The following is a 24567-nucleotide window of genomic DNA, read 5'->3' as shown; positions in this document are numbered from 1 at the left end:
ACCTGCTGCTTCAACACCAAAGCCCCAACCATCCCGACCAGGAAAAATATCAGCTATTCTTCCATTGTTGTCCAGACAGAATTCTGCAACTTCCTTCCTAAAAACACGATCGGAGTAAATCCACAACAAAGTAGGCATGGTAGTGTAGGGGTAGGCACGGTAGTGTAGCGGTTAGCGTAACGCTATTACAGCGCCAGTGTTCCAGGTTCAATTCCAACCGCTGTCTGTAAGGAGTTTGTACGTTCTCCCCGTGTCTGCGTGGGTTTCCTCTGGGTGCTCCGGTTTCCTCCCACATTCCAAAGATGTACGGGTTAGGAAGTTGTGGGCATGTTATGTTGGTGCCGGAAGCATGGCGACACTTGCGGGCTGCCCCCAGAACACTCTACATAAAAGCTGCATTTCACTGTGTGTTTCGATGTAAATGTGACTAATAAAGATATCTTATATCTTATCAACAAAATAGCTGACCGCCAGCTTCCCAAGAGAAATCTAGAGTGGGCAATAACTGCTGGCCTTGCCAGCAATGCACCCATCCCAACCATAACTCTTCTTATTCTGGAGCAGACTCGATGGGCCGAATGGTGATCTTGTGATCTTATTCAATTCCCCCCTCTCAAAATGCAACAATCAGAAAGCAAGCACAATAATTGTAGAGGCCCAAAGCTTCCACTATTCATTGACTTTGCCGAGTGGAAGAGAACCTCTTGCATCTGTATTTTTGTGAAGATCTTAAATTCTACTAATCAGCCTTCGGAAGAAAGATAATATTGCCTTCTTTCCTTCAACAAAATTGTACCCGAGTTGCATTTTGCAATTCCAGGAAGATTAATTATTTTTTCCCCAGAACTGCAAAATCCAACTCAAATTGGCTGCTATGAAACATTTGAGGGAGGAGAAGCATGAGTCATAAAGTTATACAGCCCATCAGTCCTTCCTCAGCTGGTTCCACCTATCGCCTGTCAGCTCCTGCCTCACCCATCCCCCTCATCTTTACATAGGCAATCTCCCCTCTACACTCCCAATCCTGATGCAGGGTCTCGACTATCCCTTTGACGCCACTGATGCTTGCTGACTCGCTGAGTAACTCCAACAATGTTTTTTTGCTACAGAAACTGGCTTGTCAGCCCACTATGCCCATGACAACTATTTTTGCCCATCTACACAAATCCTACTTGTATGCATTGGGACTGTATCTTTATGTAAAGCCAGTTTGTAAAATCTTTGGTAATGACCACAGGAATCAGCAATATAGAAATGGGTTTTCTCTTTTTAATTTCACCTTTTTCTAAGTTTGCATTGGCTAACTTTAGTCTCCAGAGCAAAAGAGATATAAAATAACTTCATAGAGAAACAAAGGACTGCAGACACTGGAATCTAGATGAAAAACACGTTGATGCTGGAGGAACTCAGCAGGCCAGGCAGCATCTGTAGAGAAAAGCAGGCAGTCAATATTTTGGGTCAGGCCCCTTCTTCAGATCTCAAGTGACTTCATATTCATTTAGTTATTTAATCGAAGCAGCATTTTTTGAGGGAGCTCACTTTAATCGCAGAAAGTTGATTTTGCCTTCAGGTCCATCTGCTTTAGAGATGAATTACTCTTTGGGGGTAGGCATGGTGGTTTTTTGCACTAATGTCTTGCCTTGCACAATCTTTTTCTTCATTGTCTTGTGTAACTTTATGTATAATTTATGTTCTACTTCTTGTCTGAATCTGCGTGCCCATTATGCTGCTGCAAGTAAGTTTTTGATTGTACCTGTACCTCACCGTAATCGTGCATATGACAATAAACTCAACTTGATAACCTGAGACCAGCCTGATTCACAACACTCCAATTTTCCAATGCAGTTGCACCATCTAGTGGAGTGGTTATGTAATTCTTTGGTTGACCGATCAGAAGTGGATCCAGTCTGGTTGTTATCCTGCTTGTAATTTCCTGTGGATTTAATCCCAGAATGATACAATTGTGAAACTAATATCTTAGCTTTACTGGAAGTTGTCTTTTCTCCTGCCTTGGAAGAGCCTTGAGCTTAAAGCAGAAAAACTCACTGGCTATCAAATGACAAATGGCTAGCAATGGGACCCATTGTGCTGCTTTTGTGAAAATCATACCTAAATGTCGCTTTGCAGATGTCTTGAAATGTTTGTGCCAATTTCCTGTTTTGGGCCAGTGGGAAACTGAACTGCACAAATTGGGGTGTGATATAACATACCCCGGATGTCACTCCTCCCCTGCATCATTTGCATGTGTCGTAAACCTTGTGCAATGCTAATTGAATCCAGAAGTTAAAAGGTTTTGACCTACGATCTTCATTCCCCCTTACAGTAAGATGAGGAGAAAATCACGCACAATACTTGAATTCGACAGTTGCCACAGGAATGTTATTTTATTTGTTGATCTTTTCGGGGCAGCCTGCACCAACTCCAGTCTCTTTGCACCGTGCATGAAGATGGGGTGATTTGTGCCTCCAATGATTCTGTTGCTTGCAATGGCTGGGGCCTATTGCAGCATGAAACATCATTGCCCCACTCCATACACGGTGGGTCTCGAAGAGGAGACTATAGTGCTGTTACCGACCCTCCCATCTGCACACCCCTGTTTTTCTGTACCAGTATAGCTGACTTGCACTTTAACTGAGGCGACCTGCCTTCCAACGAGCAGCGTGCAAATGACAAGGCATTCTGAGCTCGGCAAACATGTTCTACTGCTTCTAAGTGGAAGAGACCCACGGTCACATTTTTTAAAAATCAGTGCATCCCAGTATCGAAATTCTTTTTGGTGACCCCTGGCAAAACACATTTAAAGTGTCAACTATGGGTGAAATTGAATTTTTTACACAAAAGGATATCGATTCTACAATCTGGAATTCTGCTACATGCTGCTAATGCTATTACGTTCTGTCTGACTGGAGTTTTAATGCCTTTATATTATTCTTGTACGTGCCCTGATTGTATTAAGCAAACTTGCAACACAGACAAGAGCGTACGTAGCTTTCGAAGTAATCGTCTGGATAAGGCCTGAGCATATATCGCAAAGGCATCTGCAGTAGAGTTGTTTTGGAATGCCGATTACATTGCTTCATCTGTCTCCCCTGACTCATCCTGATGTATCGGCATGTTTCCTAAACTGGTAAATGAAATGGTGACTGTGCCTCAAGTGTGGCTATACTGAGTTCCAAATTGGCTCAGGAATTAAATCCATTCAAATGATTAAAGCTCAAGGCATTTACTGGAATACACATGTTGTTACTACAGATGTGCTTAATTTGCTTTAGGATGTCCTGACGTGATGAAAGGTAATGTATAAATGCAAGGTTTTATTTGAAAATAAAAACACACATCATGCTAAGTATATTGGGTCCTTGGGGCATGATGTATAACTAAAGTAAATTTTTATTGTATTGTCTTTTCTAAAATCAATAATTCTGTACATAATAAGGCATTGGAGTACAATACTGTCATAAAAGTTTTTTTTTTTCAAAATCTTTTCTTTAGGTTTGAGTGGTCGTTTTTTTGTTACTACTTTGCCAACCATTTATCAGTAAGTATAAAGATTATTATGATGTTTCCATGCTCAATTTTTAATGCTGTGTCATAATTAAAATCAGATTTATTGACAAAAATCAGATTTATTGACACAAAGTGTCATTCTGACAAGTGTTAAAACGATCAGATTATTTGCAACCAAAAGCTGTAAGAAAAGTTTTTTTTTCGCTGTTCTCGCATTATCGGGCATCTGTATTCAAACCTAGCTGGAGCTGATGTGATGGAAGCCTGCTTGTTTTGATGGCTGTTGGCTTTAAGTTGGGACAGTTTATCCACCAGCAATGGTATAACATTAGTCAAGAGTGTTTGGTGTCTTGAAGAGGATGGCAAGGGTTGATAAGAATAGAAATGGAGAAAATGTTTCCTGTTATAGTGAGACCAAAGCTAGGGGCCATAATGTATAATATCTGCACCAAGGAACTCAGGAAGAATTGCCCAGAGAGTGATTAGAATGTGGAACATACCCCCAACATCTGAATTACTGAGGCAAGTAAGACAAACGTATTTAAGGGAAAGTTAATTAATGCATAAGGCAAGATAATGGTGGATGAAGAGGGAGGAAGTTCAGATGTCATAGTCCTTTTGCACGAAATAATCTGTTCTGCAGTAAACTTAATCTGTGGGACCACAAGGTGGCTAATGTGGGAATTTTAAAATTCATATTGCTGTAGGATAATTATTGAGGTTGGATTAAAGTTCTTTAATTGCGAACTTCACTCAACCTCCTACCTTGAGAACACCTCTCCTCAAGGTGCCTTTTTTTTAGGAAGCCTAACCTTGTGAGGTCTTGTGCTGGAGGCTGCATAAAAAGCTAGCAAAATTCGCTAAGGCTAGCTAGACATGGGTGGGTCTGATAATTTCTCTCGGCTGCTGCTTTCAATTTCGGGGTTGCCTCCGTGTATCCTACAGTTAGGGATCCTGCAAACTGAGCATGGGTCTTGTCCAGTTTTAAAAGTAATTGCTGGCACGTGGTGCCCCTGGTGGGGAAATGTTCATGAATCTGCACTGACTTGGACTGAAAGCAGGGTATCCAGACGAGTGCACAGTACACTGCTAACATTGGTGGTTCTTTACATTCTCTACGTTACTCTTTGAGCAGTAGTTGGGATCTTTTTGGCATTTTCACTGCATTTCCTTGTAAATTATCTCTAGTGTGTAGTGATTGGTAGAATATGGGGGGAGTTGAGGACTATGGGAAAATAAAAATTTGGGATTAGTCTAAATGTGATGGTGTGGGGTTCATGAAAATGAAGAAAATGATAAATTAGGATCAGTCTAAACATGTGCTTGATGGTTGGCAGTGATTCAGTGGGCTGAACGGTATGTTTCTGTGCTGTGTGACTATGACTCTATCTCCGCGATTTCTGTCTGTAGTACTTTGAACCTCCTTCAGCTTGATCTTGGTTATGTACATAGATGTGAGTTGCCTGACTGCATTGTTTTGAATGTGCTGAGCCTCGAATTTAAAATGTGCTGATGACATCTTGGTTCTGCCACACTTCACCTTCCTCTTCACAGTGCCAAAGAAGGTGTTTTTCGCAAATATCATGGCGCACGGATGCTGGAAGACTTCCAAAGTTTCATTAAGGAGAAGAAGTGGGAAGCTGTGGAATCGATCAGTGGGTGGAAATCTCCATCTTCCATTGTGTAATGATTAGATTTATTTTTACTGGGGCAAAAAGGGGCAGCCTTGATTTTACATAGCACCCCACACCAGCTCTGCGTGTAAAAGAATAAAGTATATCTCATCAGTATACTTCTTTAAAAGCTGCGATGTGTGTTCTGGCTTGCTTGTATCATTTTTTCTGAAGATGTGAATTTTCAGTTCAGTATGGGCTCATTTGCTTTCAGAGACCAGCGAATGGGTTGCTAGATTTGTGCTATTTGCTGCATTTTCTGGGACGTAGTTGGGTGGGAACCGAATTGGGAACGGGGACAAGGTATTAAATAGAATTGACGTTCAGGGAAATAGGATAATAGGGCACGCGGCCAAGGTGGGGAAATGCTTGAAGTGAAATAAATAATTGGTGAAGGTAGCAATGGGGGGGGGGGGGGGAAGCCAGCGGGAATCACCACAGCAGCTGCTGGAGTACAGAAAGATTCAGCATCAGCAGAAGGCAATTTGAGTTTTAATTTGCACTCACCTTTTGGAATGGAATCATGCAGAAAGGAAGGAGACCATTTGGCCTACCGAAACCGTGCTGGCTGATTTTGACTCCATTATCCTGTGGTCTAACAGATGGCTTTGTCACGTTGAGAAGCTTTGTTATGATGTGGCTGATAGTGGAGCAGAGCTAATTGGTTCCTGTCATTAATTTGCTTTATCCATTCCTCCTTTAGGATGTCTGGGATGGCAGGTCTTTTCCGGCTCTCTGTATGGATTAGAGTAAGTGCCAACCACACAAAACTCCTCACAGAGCAATTTTTATTCGAAAGTAATTGATCTACTCTCAACGCAGAATATCACAAACCTGAGAGGTGGATTATACAAATTCACCTTAGTATAAATAAATATTTAACAGTCAGAACTAAAATGAATCAGTGCTTTAACTGTTGCCAAAATGTAAAATTGACCACACTAGCAAGCATGAATGGTATTTACCTGCTGTATGTTTTGTATTACTGTTTTAATTTCCATGTTCGTGCGACTGAAACGTTGATGGAAGTAACCCAGAGATTTTGACTCTGTCTGGCTTTTTTCCTGCATTTCTTTACCTTTTTATTGTCTTCTTTGTTCTGTCCTAGCTGATGATTGATTGGTTGATCCCATTGAAATGAATTGATCGATGTAATTGGCAGTGATTTATTGGCAGACGATCCTCCAACTCTTATTGATGTTTCCAAATTGTGTTTTGTAATGTCATTTTTAATTGAATTCTCCAAGTGGCATTGGGAATTACTTCCTTGAAGGAGTTGCAAGTAAATTAAGCAGAAAATCAGGTTTAAAACAAAAATGTTTTCTGATTGTTTTGGAGCGTGGGAACATTCAGTGGGATAGTCAGTGATCGACATCCTCAGCTCCACCTCAACTCCCTTTGCTCTGTGTCCCTTGATGCACTTACCTGATTTAAAAAAAATGAACCTCAGACTTGAAGCCTATTATTGTCAAAGCTTTCATTGCCTCAGGTGGGAATGTGCTGCAGAACTGCACTATCCTCTAGGGTCTCCTGATTTCACTTCAGAATGGCCCAGCTGTAATTTTTCACTTGAACCCTGTTGTCTAGATTCTCCCATGAGGGAAAGTAATTTTGCTGTATCTATTCCACTAAATCCCTCTTCTAAATAATTTTACTTGGATTATCCATTGAGCTACTAAATTTAAGAGAATGCTAATCAAATTGTACACCTCCTCTTGTAATTTAACCCTTCATGTGCTGGTTTCATTTTAGGGAATGTGTACAATCATTGATGGAATTCATCTAGATTCAGCATCTGCAGTCCTTTGTATCTCTGTGTACAATCATTCCTTGATGTATAAAAAATGGAATGTGTTCCTGGAAAACATATTGTTAAGCAGAATTAAAGCTGGGTGAAATGCACTATGGTAATTTTGGTACAGTGCGTTGCTATGCACAGAGAGTGGTATGCAGTCATAGGGGGAAAAAAAAGCTTCATGAATCAAATGCATACCCCAAAGAGTGAATGTGTAGTGAAAATTCGTAAATCTAATGTTCATTACTCAAGGAATTACTCTACCCCAGCCAAGCCCAGCGTGTTTTTCATGCTATGCAGAAAGCCGAACACAAAGTCCAGATACAACATTATAAACCAACTGGAGCAAAATATTCTGTACCGTACAACTCTATGGCAATGACCCAAGCAATTTGGGTCATTGCCATAGAGTTGTACCGTACAGAAACGGGCCCTTCGGCCCACCACATCCATGTCAATCTTTCTCCCCACCTACACTAATCTCATTTATCTGCACCAGGTCCATATCCTTCTCTTCCTTGCCTATTTAAGTGTCTGACTAAATGTCTCTTAAATAAAGCAATTGTATCCGATTCCACCACCTCCACTGGCAGCAAGTTCCAGGTATCAACCACACTCTTTTTTTTTAAAAAAACGTACTCCTCAGATCCTCTTAAAAGCTTCTTCCCCTTACCTTAAACCTATGCTCTCTTGCTTTTGATACTCCTAACATGCAAAAAAAAATTTTGTCAGCCAACTGTATCTATGCCTTTCATAATCTTACATACAAAAAGTGCTGGAGGAACTTGGCAGGTCAGGCAGCATCTATGGAGGGAAATGGATGTTTTGGGCTGAGACCCTTCATCAGGACTCATCCTTCTGTCAGGTCACCCTTCAGTCTCCTTTGCTCCAGGGAAAACAAGCCCAGGCTATCCTATCTCCCCCTCTAAATTAAGTCCTCCAATTTGGGCAACAACCAGGATTCTTCATTCTCCTCCATCCACCTTCCTTTCTTCTCCTGACGTGCTGTATATTACCAGTATCTTCCTCTTTTCCTTATAAGTGAGAAAACCTGATCACCAATCTCTACACCCATGGTCTCACTTGAGGTGGATGCTCAGGTAAATGATAATGGGTCACTCTCTTGCAGAAAGTCACAGAGGGTGGCTAGTTTTTTGTAAATGTTAGGTCAATAGATTGGTCAGTAGATCGGTGAGAGAAGGCAGAGGGCAGTGGTCGACAGGTGTTTTCCTGACTGGAAGTTTGTAATCAGTAGTGTACTTCAGGGATCGGTGTCAGGAATGTTGTTTGTCCTGTATATAAATGACTTGGATGAGAATGTAGGTGGGCTGATCAGTAAGTTGGCTGACAGCACAGAAAGTGGCGGAGTAGTAGATAGCGAAGGAGGTTGTGAAAGGATACAGAGGGACATAGATCAAAGGGAAAGTTGGGTAAAACAGTGGCAGATTAAATTTAACCTAGACAAGTGTGAGGTAGTGCATTTTGGGACTTGAGACACCAGATGAGATAAGATATCTTTATTAGTCACTTGTACATCGAAACGCATTATCCTTCTTCACATATTTCTTCCAACTTCCCCCCGTCCCCAGAACTACACACTGGGGGTAATTTAGAGTGACCAGTTAACCTACCAACCTGCATGTCTTTGGGATATGGGAGCATCCGGGGAAAACCCACACAGTTAAGATAAGATATCTTTATCTTTATTCGTTACATGTACATCGAAACACACAGTGAAATACATCTTTTACACAGAGTGTTCTGGGGGCAGCCCACAAGTGTTGCCATGCTTCTGGCGCCAACATAACATGCCCACAACTTCCTAACCCGTACATCTTTGGAATGTGGGAGGAAACCGGAGCACCCGGAGGAAACCCATGCAGTCATGGGGAGAATGCACAAACTCCTTACAGACAGCGACGGGAATTGAACTCAGGTCACTGGTGCTGTAATAGCATTATGCTAACCACTACACTACTGTGCCTGCCACGAATAGGATATATCCAATAAGTGCCAGGGACCTCAGGAGTGTTGATGTACAGAGGGACCTTGGGGTGCTAGTTCATAGCTCCCTCAAAATGGTGACCCTGATGGATGGGGTAGTGAAGAAGTTATTCAACATGCTTGCCTTCACAGGCTGAGGCATCGAGTATAAGAGTTGGGATGTCGTGTTGCAGCTGTACGATACATTAGTCAGGCTGCACTTGGAGTAACATGGACAGTTCTCGTCACTTACCCCAGGTAGCATCAGAAAGAGTGCACAACAAATTCACAAGGATGTACCCTGGAATGGAGAACTTTACTTGTAAGGAGAGATTGGATAGGCTAAGTTTATTATCAGTGGAACGCAGGAGTCTGAGGAGTGATATAGAGATTTATAAGATTGAGAGGGGCATAGATGGAGTGGATAGTCACTGTCTTTTTCCTAGGATAGGGGGAGTCTAAAAATGGAGGGCATAGGTTTAAAGTTAGAGGGGAAAAATTAATGAGATCTGAGGGTCAAGTTTTTCACACAGAGAGTGCTGGTTATAGAGAAGTGGTAGCCAGAGGAAGTGGTAGAGGCAGAAATAGTTCCAGTTTAAAAAGCCGTGGGATAGATACATGGATAGGAAAGGGGTAGAGGGATACAGACCAAATGTGGGCAAATGGGATTAGTGTAGATCAATGTCATGGTCAGCATGAATGAGTTGGGCTGTAAGGCCCGTTTCCATGGTGATTAACTCACTGACTCTCTATAACGTCAAATTTGCTGTGCAAGGATGAAGTCTGCATTACATTGAATGGTGGAACACTGTTTTGTGGTTGGATAGGAGTGAGGCTCCTGATTTGATTTCAAACACCTGCTTGGTTAGAGTTAATTAGCCTTGATAACTGATGTCCTCCCATCATGAGGCATCAAACTGATGCTTAATAAGGAATGCCTTTGTGCAGGCTGCCCTTGTGTTCACCCAGAAGGTGGAAGGTTTGGATATTAACTTGTGGACAGGTTGCAATCTCAGTTCAAGTGTGGTTCTGTATTGCTTTTTATTAAAAGAAAGACGTAATATAAACAGAAGATTATTCATCAAAATGCATCTTTCACTTTTCTCGCAAGCATTTGTCTAGATACATGACAAGCTTACTTGTGTTGAAACTAAATGGCAAATGGATGGGCTGCATCATGCAGTCTATCACTTTAAACTCCTTAATGTCTTTAACCAATCTTTTTATTTAATTTAATGTTCAGTATGAATAGAGTACTTTATGAATGCCATTTAGATTCCACGAGTGCTCAGGCACCAGTGAAGGAATTGAACAAGTGGCCATGGTCAATTCCACAGTTGGAATTGTAAATTAGTTGTCACGAAGGTCTGTAGATTATGTTTGTGTGTGTGTGTTATTGAAATGCACAGTGGAAATGGCAAATCTGATTAAACTGAGCTGCACCCTTTTAGGTGCTTGGATTTTATCCTAGTTATACTGAAAGCTCATCAAACTGAAACTTTGAAAATACATTCTCTATTTGTAGCTGCTGCCTTATCTGATGAATATCTCCAGCTTTTTCTGGTTTCATTTCAGATTTCCAGCATCTGCAGTATTTTGCTTTCGGACTCACTCGAGTCATCTGTTACCGCCCCCATGACATTGCCCAACCTCCCTCCTGCCATTGTTCAGCTGCTGTTGAAACTCTCACCCATGCCTTCATTAACTGTAGATTTCATTATTCCAGTGCTCCACTGCCCAGTCTCTCAATTTCCGAGGCTAATTAAATAAGCATATTCAAAACTCTGCGGCCTCCACCCAAACGCGTGAAGTCCTGTTCCAACACCACCGTGCACGGTGACCGCCTTTGGCTCCTGGTTAAGCAGTGTCTCGATTTTTGAAATTTGCATCCTTGTTTTTAGGGTTCTTCAAGGTCTCACCTCTCCCTAACTCCACAACCTCATTCAATTTCTTATACAGTTCAATTCTGGTCTCTGGATCATATCTGAATTTAATCGCTGCACAACCAGTGACTGTTTTTACAGTGTCCATGGTCCTAAACTTTGGACTACTCTCCCTACACGTTCTGCTTCTCTCCTTTCACCTAGAACATAGAACACTACAGCACAGTAGAGGCCCTTCGGCCCACAATGTTGTGCTGACATTTTATCCTGCTCTAAGATCTATCTAACCCTTCCCTCCCACATACCCCCCTTTTTTTTCTATCATTCATGTGTCTATCTAAGTGTCTCTTAAATGTCTTCAATGTATCTGCCCCCACAACCTCTGCCGGCAGTGCGTTCCACGCACCCACCACTTTCTGTGTAAAAAAAAAACTTAGCCCTGACATCCCCCTTATACCTTCCTCCAATCTCCTTAAAATTACGTCCCCTCTTGTTAGCCATTGTCACCCTGGGAAAAAGTCTCTGACTGTCGACTCGATCTGTGCCTCTTATCATCTTGTACACCTCTATCAAGTCACCTCTCATCCTCCTTCTCTCCATAGAGAAAAACCCTAGCTCGCTGAACCTATCCTCATAAGACATGCTCTCCAATCCAGGCAACATCCTGGTAAATCTCATCTGCACTCTCTCTAAAACTTCCGCATCCTTCCTATAATGAGGCGACCAGAACTGAACATAATACTCCAAGTGTGGTCTGAACAGAGTCCTATAGAGCTGCAGCGTCACCTCACGGCTCTTGAACTCAATACCCTGACTAATGAAGGCCAACGCACCATACGCCTTCTTAACAACCCTATCGACCTGCGTGGCAACCTTGAGGGATCTATGGTCGTGGACCCCAAGATCCCTCTGTTCCTCCACACTGCTAAGAATCCTGCCATTAACCTTGTATTCTGCCTTCAAATTCGATCTCCCGAATTGTATCACTTCATACTTATCCAGGTTGAACTCCATCTGCCACTTCTCAGCCTAGGTCTGCATTTTATCAATAACCTGTTGTAATCTACAGCAACCTTCTACACTATCCATAACACCACCAACCTTTGTATCATCACTCTCATGGAGTCGTGGAAATAGCCTCATCGAATTCACACAGACTGTTGGCCACCCTTTTACACTAATCCTATGCTAATCCCCTTTTAGTTCCCCCCCCCCCCCCCCAAGTCCCATCAACTCCCCCACCAGATTCTACCACTCGCGTACATATTTGAGGCAATTTACAGCAGCCAATTAACCTGTAGGACATTGGGCGGGGAGGGGGGGGGGGGGGGGGGGGAGGGAGTAATGGAGCACCTGAGAGGAACCCATGCGGTTGCAGGAAGAATGTGCAAGCTCCACACAAAGAGCACTGAAGGTCAGGACTGAACCCTGGCTGCTGGAACTCTGAGGCAGTGGTTCTGCTGGCTGCACCCACCATGCCACAGCTAGTGCCTCCACCACAGCACTTTGCAAAACCTACATCTTCAACCAGACTCTTAGTTATCTGCCCTAGTTTTATTTTATATGATTTGGTCAAATGTTGCTTGATAGGACTGCTGCAAAGGGCCTTGTATTTGAATGAGTAATACGAGTAGTGTTGAGTTTGTACTGATGGATGGGTGTCGTCTTTGCTTCAGAATCTGCTGCTGACTATTTATATGCTCCATTTGATTTAGTGGAATAGAGCATTTCGTGCTTTTACTCTTTGCGGCATCTCTGATTATGAGGGCTTTTTTTTATTATTTGGTGTTCCTGTAAAATATACACTGGCTGGCAACACCAAAGCCACTTTGCCAAGATCATTGGGCTAATTCAATGAAAACTGGGCAGCAGAGCCAACAAATTGGCTGCAAACAACCGTCTGAAATGTGTGTTGGGAGAAGTTGGTGTTCGATCAACCCAAAGCGAACTCTCATAGTACACATCTGAATTTAGGCCTCGTTATCAGGCCTTCTTAAAGAAAATCAGGATGCACTTTCAATAAGATAAGTGATTCAAAACCGCCTCTGTTTGTTGTTGATTTTGCCCACACACCTGCTGAGATGTTGAACTGGAATTCTGCATCTGTTTTACTGGATCAGATGGTTGTTAAAGATATCCAGATCCTCATCAGAGACAAACAAGGACCCAGATTATCCTGAGAGGTGGTGGCAGTCTCCTCCCGCACTGTCCCCCCTCCCCCCCCCCCCCCCCCCCCCCCCCCCCCCCCCCCCCCCCCCCCCCCCCCCCCATGAAGCATGAAGCATCAGGAAGATGGGGATTCCAGCATTAACAAGGGAAGTCTTGAACAACCTAAACCGTCAGTCTCAAATATTTCTCTTTAATTTACAGCAAATGCACAACTACCTGACTGAGACACTGGGAATTCCAGTTTGGGGTTCCTACATCATTTTTGCTGTGGCTACTCTCATGACTGGTCTCATCCTTGGCCTGGTAAGCTAATATCCCCACTTGATATTCTAAATCTGTACTGAGCCATGCTTATTCTGAGGTACTTGGTAACTTCTTTGTAAATGTGTCTTTTGGCTTTCCCAGGGAAACCTCACCTTGCATTCTAGACTGATGTAGTGCTTGTAATATCTCTTGGTTTGCTTGCACTCGCATTGCAGTGTTACCAAGCTAAGACCAATACCTACAATACAATTGCTTCTTTACTAAAGGTGTGCTGGGCCCCCTCCTTAAACCTCACCATCTCTGCCTCTTCATTTAAGACGGTCCTTTAAAAGCCTACCTCTTTGACCGAACCTTTGAGCACCTGTCCTTATGATCTCCTCATTAGGCTTGGGATCATATTCTGTTTGGTTGCTTCTGTGAAGTTCCTTGTGACATGTTACAACGTAAAACTCCAACAATCTGGTCTCTTGACTACTCGGAAATCCCAATAGTCGGCATCTGGCTTGTAGAATCATAGAAACATACCGCACAGAAAGGGGCCCTTTTGGCCTATCTGATCCTCGTTGACTGTGAAGTCTATCTGTGCTAATCCCACTTGCTCACATGAGGTACAGTGTATGTATCTCTCTACTCCTTTCCTATCCAAGTACCCATCCAAAAGGCTTTTAAACATTGTGATTGTATCTGCCTCCACCACCTCCTCTGGCAGCTCGTTCCAGATATTCACCACTCTCTGTGTGAAGAACTTAATTCCTCAGATCTCCCTTAAATTCCTCCCCTCTCACCTTAAACCTGTGCCCTCCTAGTTCTGGACTCTCCTGTTCTGGGAAAAAGTCTCTGATTACCACCAGGTGATGTTTGCCATGTTCTCTTCCACTCATTGGGGCCCCAGTTCCCACACTCCCCTTCCAACTCATTTGGGACCTGGTGGCTCCGATGTTTCTTTAAACTTACTGGGTTTACTGCTAAGTGTAATATAATACTGTGTAACATCTAAAAGTAAGTGAATTAAAGATGAATTAATGAAAATAACGTCCAATAGTCTGGAAAACCAGCTCGTCTGGTGCCATCCCAAGTGTGTTGAATGATTGGAGTTTTACTGCACATTAAAAAGGTGCTACGTAAATAGAAAATATAATAGTTGTAGTGTCACATGTTTAACAAGTGTTGGTCAACAGTTTTGTATCCTTTAGGCCCCTTTTTTTTAATTTAAAGATACAGTCTTTTGGGATTCCAAGTTAAAGATGAGTGAGGATTCAGATTTTAATTTTAATAATTTTCATGTAGATGTTTAAAAACAGTTATCTCTGTCAGGAGGGACAGAAACAGGTGACCCGGGTTCAATTCCCGCCGTTGTCTGTAGGCAGTTTGTATGTTCTCTCCGTGTGTCTGCGTGGGTTTCCTCCGGGTGCTCCGGTTTCCTCCCACATTCCAAAGATGTATAGGTTAGGAGTTGTGGGCATGCTGTTGTTGGCGCCGGAACTTGTGGGCTGCCCCCAGCACATTCTGAGTAACGCAAAAAGACGCATTTCACTATGTTTCAATGTACATGTGACTAATAAATAAATTCTTATTTTAACAGGCCCTTTGGCTTACCAAGTCCATGGTGACTATTAAGTACCCATTTGCACCGATCCTAATCACATTATCCTTCTTCACACATTTCTTCCAACTTGCCCCTGCCCCCAGAACCTACACACTGGGGGTAACTTACAGCGGCCAGTTAACCAACCAACTTGCATGCCTTTGGGATATGGGAGCATCCGGGTAAACCCATGCAGTTACATGGAGAACCTACAAACTCCACAGTCAGCATTGGAGGTCAACATTGAACCTGTGTTGCTGGAGCTGTGAGGCAGTAGCTCCACTAGATGTGCCACTGGGTTGATTGTTACTGGTCTGTTTGGACAGTTGCTGCCTGGTGCAACGTTGGAATGTTTACTCTTTATTTTCTGAGAAGTCAGTGACCAATTATATCATTTTTTTTTAGATTTTGGTCTTAATTGCTGATTGTATATGTCCACAAAAGCGCCAACGTAAGCTCGAACTAGCAGGTAAGAGCACCTTTATTTAGATATTCTTGCTCACTGCTGTGTTGCAGATAAGAACATAAGAAATAGGAGCAGAAGTAGGCTATCTGACCCGTCGAGCCTGCTCCACCATTCAGTAGATCATGGCTGATCTGTCCATGGACTCAGATATACCTCCCTGCCTTTTCTCATAACCCTTAATTCCCCTACTATGCAAAAATCTATCTAACTGTGTCTTGAATATATTTAATGAGGTGGCCTCTACTGCTTCCCTGGGAAGAGAATTCCACAGATTCACTACTCTCTAGGAAAAGCAGTTCCTCCTCATTCTCTGTCCTAAATCTATTCCCCCAAATTTTGAGGCTATGTCCTCTAGTTCTAGTCTCACCTACCAGTGGAAACAACCTTCCTGCCTCTATCTCATTTATCCCTTTCATAATGTTCTTCTGAATTCCAGTGAGTAATCATCTTTCAGTAAACTTGCACCCCATTACAGCTCGTGCCCCTGTTGGTGTCCAGAAGCATTGACCAGAAGGCAAATTCATTAGTTGACTCATTCAGCTTGTGGGCCACTATTTTTGTGGGGAAGATGAATGGATGCAGGGACAGGATGTGCCCGCTTCCCTCAGATCCCACTGCATTTGGTTGCAGGACCTGCATCAGTTTTTGGTTCTGTTTTCAGATCACAACCAACCGTATCGAGGAGTTGTCTAGATGTTGGATGATTGGTTTCTATTATCAGGCAGTGGCCAGGGAATTCAGGAGCAACCACCAAGCTGCTGGAAGAACTCAGTGGGTCGAGCAGCATCTGTGGGAGGACCTCCCACCTTTGTCCCCCTGCCCCTCCTGGTTCCATCCACCCTCTTTGCCACACAGTTCACCCACAGGTTCCTCCCAACCCCAATATGGTTCTGGTTCCAACTGCCATTCACCTCTCCCCTGTTCTCACCTCCTTTACTTATCTGAGTCCAGCACTGATAAGATAAGATACCTTTATTATCACCTACAGTCTCTTGGTTCACCAGGGAGGTCATACGGAGGGATTGGAGACTGGGGACAGTTGGGTGGAGGTAGGGTTACCATGGTTGCATTCCACAGTAGGGGACATGCCCTGCAGTGTATCTGTATCTCTGGATAAGATAAGATAAGGCATCTTTATTAGTCACATGTACATCAAAACACACAGTGAAATGCATCTTTTGCATAGAATGTTCTGGGGGCAGCCCACAAGTGTTGCCACACTTCCAGCACCAATGTAGCATGCCCACAACTTCCTAACCTGTACGTCTTTGGAATGTGGGAGGAAACCGGAGCACCCGGAGGAAACCCACGCAGACACGGGGAAAACGTACAAACTCCTTATGGACATCGGTTGGAATTGAACCCGGGCCGCTGGCGCTGTAATAGTGTTATGCTAACCGCTACACTACCGCGCCTGCCCCCACACTACTGTAGCATTTGTGTTCCTGCCTATCTCCCTCCAGCAGCTGTCTCCAATCCTCACCCCCACACTCCCCTCCCCCCACCTTGCTCCATCTGTTTTTTATTTCCTTTTTCCTTTCTCCTCTTCCCTCTCTCTCTTTGTCTGCCTCCATCTCTCATTCACCCGCCACTGTCTCCCGACTCCACCCCTGCTCCCCTCCCCTACCTGGCACCGCCTGCCTGTCATCTCACACCCCTCCTCAGTCCGCCAATCAACTCCGGCTCCTGTCTCACCACTCCCCTGCCCCTCTTTATACCGGCCATCTCGCCTCTCCACTCTCAGTCCTGATGCAGGGTTTTGACCTGAAACGTCAGCAATTCCTCTCCTCTCGACCCGCAGAGTTCCTCCAGCAGATTGTTTGTTGCTCCAGATTCCAGCATCTGCAGGCTCTTGGTTCGCCAGGGAAGTCATGCGGAGGGATTGGAGACTGGGGACAGTTGGGTGGAGGTAGGGTTACCATGGTTGCATTCCACAGTAGGGGACAAGCCCCGCAGCTTAGCTGTATCTCTGGATAAGATAAGATATCTTTATTAGACACATGTACATTGAAACACACAGTGAAAGGCATCTTTTGAGTTGAGTGTTCTGGGGGCAGCCCACAAGTGTTGCCATGCTTCGGGCGCATGCCCACAACTTCCTAACCCGTACGTCTTTGGAATGTGGGAGGAAACTGGAGCACCCGGAGGAAACCCATGCAGACACTGGGAGAACGTACAAACTCCTTGCAGACAGCGGCGGGAATTGAACCCGGGTCGCCGGCGCTGTAGTAGCGTTACGCTAACCACTACACTACCGTGCCTGCCCTACATTTAGCAGCATGTGTTTGGTTGGCTACGGTGCCTCCTGTAACTGGAGTTTACACAGAACAATAGAGAGGAAAAGGAAACTAAACGATCTGCCTTTTACCCAGTTCTAATGCTATGTGCCCGTGATGCTGCTGCTAGTAAGTTTTTCATTGCACCTGTGCATACATGTACTTGTGCATTGGACAGTAAACTTAACTTGTGATACCTGACTATACTGCTCTAAAGGTGACAGTCCAGGCCACTCCAAAGATGTACATAAAAGTTGAGTGCTTTTTCTTCTCAGAAAGTGATCTGGTCACCTTTGGTCATAGAGGGCAAACATTTTGGGCTCGTCAAGAAGCTGACATATTTCCTACTCGCCCATCCTCAAACCACTATCTTCTGCAGCTTTGGCTTTATCCGGGAATGCCTCAAGTTCACTTACTTGTGAAGAAGATATCAGAGGGAGGCCAGAGCAGGGATGATCAGTTTGCAGCTCTTTTAATAGAGCTCTTTGAGATTATGATTAGTGTCAGTGAGAGGCCCATCCAGGCCCAAGCCAGTACCTGATGCTCAGACCGTTCCCAGGGATCAGCCTGGTACCCAAGCCTGATGACAGGTGAGCCTTGGGCTTGACATTACTTGAGACTCAGGCTTAAGGTCACCTGGGACCTGGGAACCAGACAGACAGCAGAGGGAGCCCATTTGTTGGCTGGAATCCTTTGCTGCATTCTCAACAGTGTTCCTTCAGGTTATTAGGATACATTGAGTGTGGATGACAACAGAGGGTCTTGCAAGAAGCTGTGGCTCCCCTAGGGATTCCTGGCCTTTGCCTCCAGAAGCTTTGATGGTATCACAGGTCATACCCACCTCATGCAGGATGGAGTTTTCCTTTCCCATATAGGATGTCCTATACACTACAGGACTGTTGGCAACCTTGGGTGGGAAGGTGGTGGATAGATTAGCTTGGGCAGGTGGGTGGTCAGTGATTGATTGGAGACTGAAAGGCAGGGAGGAATGAGTCAACTTGCTTGTTGGTTGTGTGGTTTCGATTGTTGCAGGTAACCAAACATTTCTTCTGAGAATAGCACATACTTGCTCATATTCTTCTTAAATATTCTTGTTGCTTCCAGAAATTAACTGCTTAAATGACTTATGTTACTGTCCTTTGGTCAAGGAGTCAACTTGAAAATGTTGCAAGTCACGGTGCAGTAAATTATTGAACTGTGTGTCAGTGTTTGTGAATCCTCGCCCAACTGAGCTTCCAATTTTCACTTGAACGCTTGTCAAGTGAAAGTGAGAGGCACGATCCCCTTGCTGTCAGGAGAACAAACTTAACAAGGTAGCTTCACTTATTGTATAGATCTCAAGCTGCAACCGAAGGAGCAAGCTGTATTTTAACCACTTGCTGGGTGCACAGTGCCCTGCGGAAGAGTGCATCTGAAGGGGCCAGAGTGAAGGGATGAGGAAGGAACAATGAAATGATGCAGAACCTGCTCTGTTTTTCTCAGTCTGATTCAAGCTGGACTCTGTACTGTTTGGTTTATGAACCTTGGTAAAGCTTTCAGAATAGCTCCTTATTGCAAAGGCGATGCAATATGGGTCGGGAGGTGGTTTAATATGTTCTTAAAACGTGGGCCAACAGATATTAGGAACTGACTGTTAGCTAAATGGTGAACGGAGTTCATCTGGTGGCTGCCAGTCTGTTATATAGTTCAGTGACTGTGTCGGAGAATACTGTATTCCTGATTTCTGTATTGGCAGAGGTTATTGAAGGAGAAAATGGAGAGAACGAGGCTGATGAGGAGGACTCTGATGAAGGGGAGAAGAAGGCTCAAGACGCTCCAGAATGGCAAGCAAATGGGTCAGAAGCAGAGGCAGAAGGGGATGGCTTGAGTGACAAGGCCTGTGGAGATGAATCCCCTTTTGAGGATGATCTTGAAAACAGTGAACATGAGGATGAGTTGGAAGCACCGCCTTCCAGCTGTGAGGTGGACGGTGTGGTCAGGAAGAGGATACTGAAGGATGACTCCTAAATGCTACAATTTATAAATGAATACCACTTGCCAGAACTTGGACCAAAGAATTGCGCTTCTGGGGACTTTGTCCCAAATTTTTTGTTTAAACTTAAAAAAAAAATTGGCTTGTTTGGATTCAATTTTTGTTTTTCATTTCTGAATTTATTGGCTATGACAATCTTGATCAAATTTAATATGCAGGGTATACCTGTACAGTTTTGTAATGCTTCTTTTTAATGGCTTAATGAATATTCCATGGTTGATGAGGGCAGCAGCTCTCCAGTAGGTATGTTTTAGCAGCTGACCACACAGGTGCAAATGGAGGTTATCTTTAAAACAAATTTAACATGTTAGCGGACAGTATACAGAGTCATTGCCCAACCAATGTTTCCCTGGGCTTCCTGCACACCCTTTTACAGTGCACATTTTAATAGGAATTCTATCTTTGCATAGAAGTTGGAAGGTTTAAGCATCAAAGTATGTAACTTTGAATGTAGTGAGTGTGCAGTTTTTGGCACACTACACTTGGAAATGTGATTTCAATAAACCAGTAAAATTAAATTAAAACAGGATTTGCATTAAAGGAAATAGACTGGTTGGAACTTTTGGTTCTTGATGTTGCACTTTTAACTTGATGAGAGTGAGTTATGAGACACTCCAGCATGTGTATGAACTTGGGCAGTGGATGGGTTGGTTACTTTCGGCACTTCTGTAAATTGAAGAACACTCATACTCCTTGCACTGCAGCATGTGCAAAGGCAGAGGTAGTTGTCAGTCATGGTACAAGCTCCCGCCTCCATTGATTCAATAAGTGGGTTAAAGTTTTCTGTTAAAGTGGAAAGAGATGTAATTAGTTTGAGCATTAATGGCACTCATGCAGTAACATTTCTGATCGTGGGTGCCTTTTAATTCCTGTTCCTGATTGGCCGATATATTTTGTGACTGCAGACCACTCCAGAAATGGATCTGACCCCAATTGCCACTGTTTTGAAGTCTGTCCATTTTAGGTGCACGCACAGTAATTAGCCTGAGATTATGGTGTTTTTTTCTGAATTTCTGATCTGGGTGAACCTTCGTCTCCAGATGCAACGCAGTCAGAGAGACAGTGCAGCTTTAATTTGGGTTAAAAAGCATTCCTATGCTTCCTCCCATACAGGAAGGATTCAACTGTCATAGTACACAGGCACCACGTTTCCTGATTTACATACCTTTCCAAAAATCAAGATTTGTAAAGAATGACCATAAGACATAAGAGCGGAATTAGGCCATTCGGTCCTTCGAGTCTGCTCCACCATTGGATCATGGCTGATTTATTTTTCCCTCTCAACCCCATTCTCCAGCCTTCTCCCCATAACCTTTGGCGCCCTTACTAATCAAGAACCTATCAACCTCCGCTTTAAATATACCCAATGATTTGGCTTCCACAGCCGTCTGTGGCAATGAATTCCACAGATGACGTACTAGACTGCATCATGTTTTCCGCAGAAGCTCTGATAAATTTGAAGGACCCTTTGGTGTGTGTGGTTGGAATTGTAACTTTCAAGGAACAGGGAGCCATTGATTTTTGGGAATAAAATGTAATCACATTGTTCACTTCGAAATATTTCAAGCAATATATTAGCAAGTTTGCATGACCCATGTGTTTCTGATGGGTTTAACAAAACTTTTGCTCTTTGTACATAATCGGTGGGTATCCTCCCTCATTATAAAATTGGGCTTGAAGTGCAAAGATTTGTACTATTTTTGTAAAGAATATTTCTTTCTGGATTTGTATTAAGGGGGTACAGAAGGCTGTATTTTGAAATTACCTTTTGTATTTTATGAGAATAGTGTCCACGATGTACCTCTTTTGTAAGATAAATGCAGAAGTACCTGCTATATTTTGTATTTATTGCTTTGCCCATAGTTTGGCTGACCTTGTTTACAAGTCACATAGAGGCTTGTGAAAGCTTTCGTGTCTCTACACTGTGACAATGAGTGCATCAGTAAAACAAACAAAAAATGGCTATTGCACTTATCCATCCAACTTGCCTTTTTATTTTCAGAAGTTTTATTGTTATGCTGTGCAGTGTTAACTGATGAATATACTTGAAGCTCAAAGGTGTAGATGCTTCTGAGACTGTGAAGCCAGACAAAATGGAGGTGTCATGGACCAAGTGATTAATGGCACAGTCTTTCCACTTGAGCTTTACAATATGTTACTAGCTGTACCCGTCAGAAGGCAGAAGGTATGTAATCACTTTGGCACAGCACTTTCTGTTTATTATTTTTGGAAGGAGAGATACACTTTTTACAATGCAGCTGTTATTTCTAGTGACCCGTTTATTTCTGTTAAATGCAATAAAAGCATGCCTTTGTACACTTCTGCTTGTCTTATTTGTGAAGGATCTTGCCGAGTACTGCATATTGCACCATTTTAACCCATAATGGATACAGAACTGAAACATTCAAGGATTTGCACAGAGAAAATGCAAATTGACAGTCACAGCAAATGCATCAAACAGGCTCTCGTAGACCAGCTATCCCCAAAGGTGCGATGGGGAATCTCATCCTTCTCCATTGCCTTTGGGTGGTGTTACGAACCAGCAACAAAAGAAACACACAGAGTCATGTATCAGTGTAAAAACTACTTTATTAATAACTACTTATGATAATAAGAAAAATAAAAGTAAGAATGTTAGAAGTAAAAATGTTAAATCTTTAAACACTAACCCCAAAAACTAAACTCGTAGTGTGTATGTGTGGCAGATTCCCAAACTCCAAGTCCAGGAATGGTTCTTAAAGTTCAGTTCAGCAAGCCATAAGGTGAAACGTGAGCAAAGGCTTCTTCAACAACCACCGTTGACTGAAGACAAAACGTAGATGTAGAGAGAAAATAGAGAGTAATTACGAAATCCAAATGTTCCACTTTGGAACCCAAACGACACCTCAGTATCTACTCAGCAGTGACTACTCTGCCGCATCTTCCTCACCCCGAAAGGCTCTCGAGTTGTGGCCGTCCACACAAATACCTGTTTCCTTCTACAGGTCAACAACAAAGTGAACTCCACTGCTTTGTTCCGAAGTATCTGCCACCCCGAAAGGCATCCGAGATGTGGCCGTCCACACAAATACCTGTTTCCCTCTACAGGTTAACGACAAAGTGGACTCCACCGGATTATTTCCAAAAATCCATACGTGGATTGTAGTGACAGACACAGTTACTGTTTCTCATCCATCGATAGAGACTAGCAGGCTAGTGTCCCTCTCTCCCTCTCTCCCTCTCTCCCTCTCTCCCTCTCTCTCTCCCTCCTCCGATTGATTCTGACTGACTGCTTCAAAAATGTCATTACGTCCTTTATCTTCTGTTGTCGTAACCACGCCCCCCCCAACACACACACACACACACACACACACACACACACACACACAGAGCTCTATCTTAAAGGGAGATTCACCAATAGTAACCCAGTCCGTAACAGTGTCTACCACAGACTGCTTCAAAGATCTTTGCCCAGGTTTTACACATTGAGCATATGTAAAATGCTGTATCCATTTCACTTGGATATCTGTAATCTCTAAGCCTGATTCTGCTTGGCTGTTGGTGGCTTTCTATTAGATGTTTCCATAGAAATATCTCCCCTCATCCAGTCTATACTACCCACAAAATCCATGGTTGCTGGTCTTCCTCCGGCATCTCGGATGTCAGTCAAGGAGCTTTTATTCACATATGTACATGTTGGCTAGTCACTGGGCTATTCAGTGCAGGGATGGTTGAACTATGACCCAACTTAAGGGGAATGCTGAGAGGTGGTGGGGGGGAATGTTCCAACTTTTTATACACATATACACACATTGTGTGTGTGTGTGTGAGAGAGAGAGAGAGAATTAGTCTTTCATCTGTGATATGCCATTCCAGACTCTATCAATCAGACGGGGAGTGAGGTTGGCAAGAAGAAGACAATTCCACGGGGTGGGAAGGGATGCATTGTTGGAGAAGAGGCCAACCAGTGTGGTTGTGAATAGGGAAGGGTAGGACAAATTTTTTGTTTTTTTTGTTGCGGAGGGGGCAGAAAGGGTGCTGTGCGGTTGTTTTGGGGAGGTAATGGGAAGATCTGATGGTCAATGGGAAGTCAGGTGGGGGGGGCATGGTGTCGAGGGATAATTGAAAGGTAATGATGGAAAGTTAAAGAAGTTACACCTGCAGAAGAAGCTCTTTTGAATGGTTGACCTGTAGCAAGGTTAGTTGCGTGAGGAGAGGGAGCAAACCTATGTACTGCCTCAATCAGTTTGGTTTAGAAGCCATCCAGTCAACAGAGCATAAACAACTGTAGGACAATGGATACCTGGGAGACTCCTACAACAGCTAACATCAAGTGAAACCCAAAAACCAATGCTAACTAGGTACCAAAATCCTGGCTAAGACCAGCATCAGCATTTTCACAGGCCTTGAATGTACAATGGCCCTTTGCACAAGTGACATCAAATAAGTTGTGCAAGATGTTGTGGTGAATCCAAGTGCTTTACAGCCAATGGAATTTTTTAATTTTTAAAATAAACTTTATTGATAAAAAAATATGGAGAAAAGGAATAAACACTGCAAAACTCTACAATTCTCAGCGTCATTTGGTCCATATATTAGATAGTGTTAACATATTTATTTACACAGTGCCTTTGCCACTTGTGCCCTCCTGGGGCAACTAATCCTTCTGTTGTTTGATGGCTTCCCCACTGGACTCCACTCCTCCTTGTACCAAGTAATGTATTACAAGTTAAACTCTGGACATGATGAGGCACAGCATGAAGTGTAATCTACTTTACCCCCGTTCCCTTTTTTTTACAGCAAACTTCAATGAACTCTGTGAAGGCACTTCTCCCTAAAGTCATCCTGGCTGAATTTAAATTGCCAGCCTATGTTCTGCACACAGATTGGTTGCCCACTACTTGTGGGCACCTTAAAACTGGGAAATCAGTGATTTGGAACTGGCTTCCCAATGA

General features: G+C 43.3%; 1 protein-coding gene across 1 annotated transcript in view; it reads left to right on the top strand.

Annotated features, from left to right (window-relative positions):
- Positions 1-21951, top strand: part of tmx4 (thioredoxin-related transmembrane protein 4) — a 52648-nt gene extending 30697 nt beyond the window's left edge. Inside the window, exons 3-8 of the mRNA XM_052011684.1 lie at positions 3493-3538; positions 5062-5190; positions 5884-5929; positions 13212-13313; positions 15265-15328; positions 19337-21951. Of these exons, the coding sequence (XP_051867644.1) occupies positions 3493-3538; positions 5062-5190; positions 5884-5929; positions 13212-13313; positions 15265-15328; positions 19337-19608 (659 nt within the window). The 3' untranslated portion in view covers positions 19609-21951. The remainder of the gene's footprint in view (positions 1-3492; positions 3539-5061; positions 5191-5883; positions 5930-13211; positions 13314-15264; positions 15329-19336) is intronic.
- The last annotated feature ends 2616 nt before the right edge of the window (positions 21952-24567 follow it).

This window comes from Pristis pectinata, chromosome 3, assembly GCF_009764475.1.
Source record: "Pristis pectinata isolate sPriPec2 chromosome 3, sPriPec2.1.pri, whole genome shotgun sequence".
NCBI lineage: Eukaryota > Metazoa > Chordata > Chondrichthyes > Rhinopristiformes > Pristidae > Pristis > Pristis pectinata.
The sequence above is the reverse complement of the archived record's forward strand: the minus strand, read 5'-3'. Positions and strand labels throughout refer to the sequence as shown.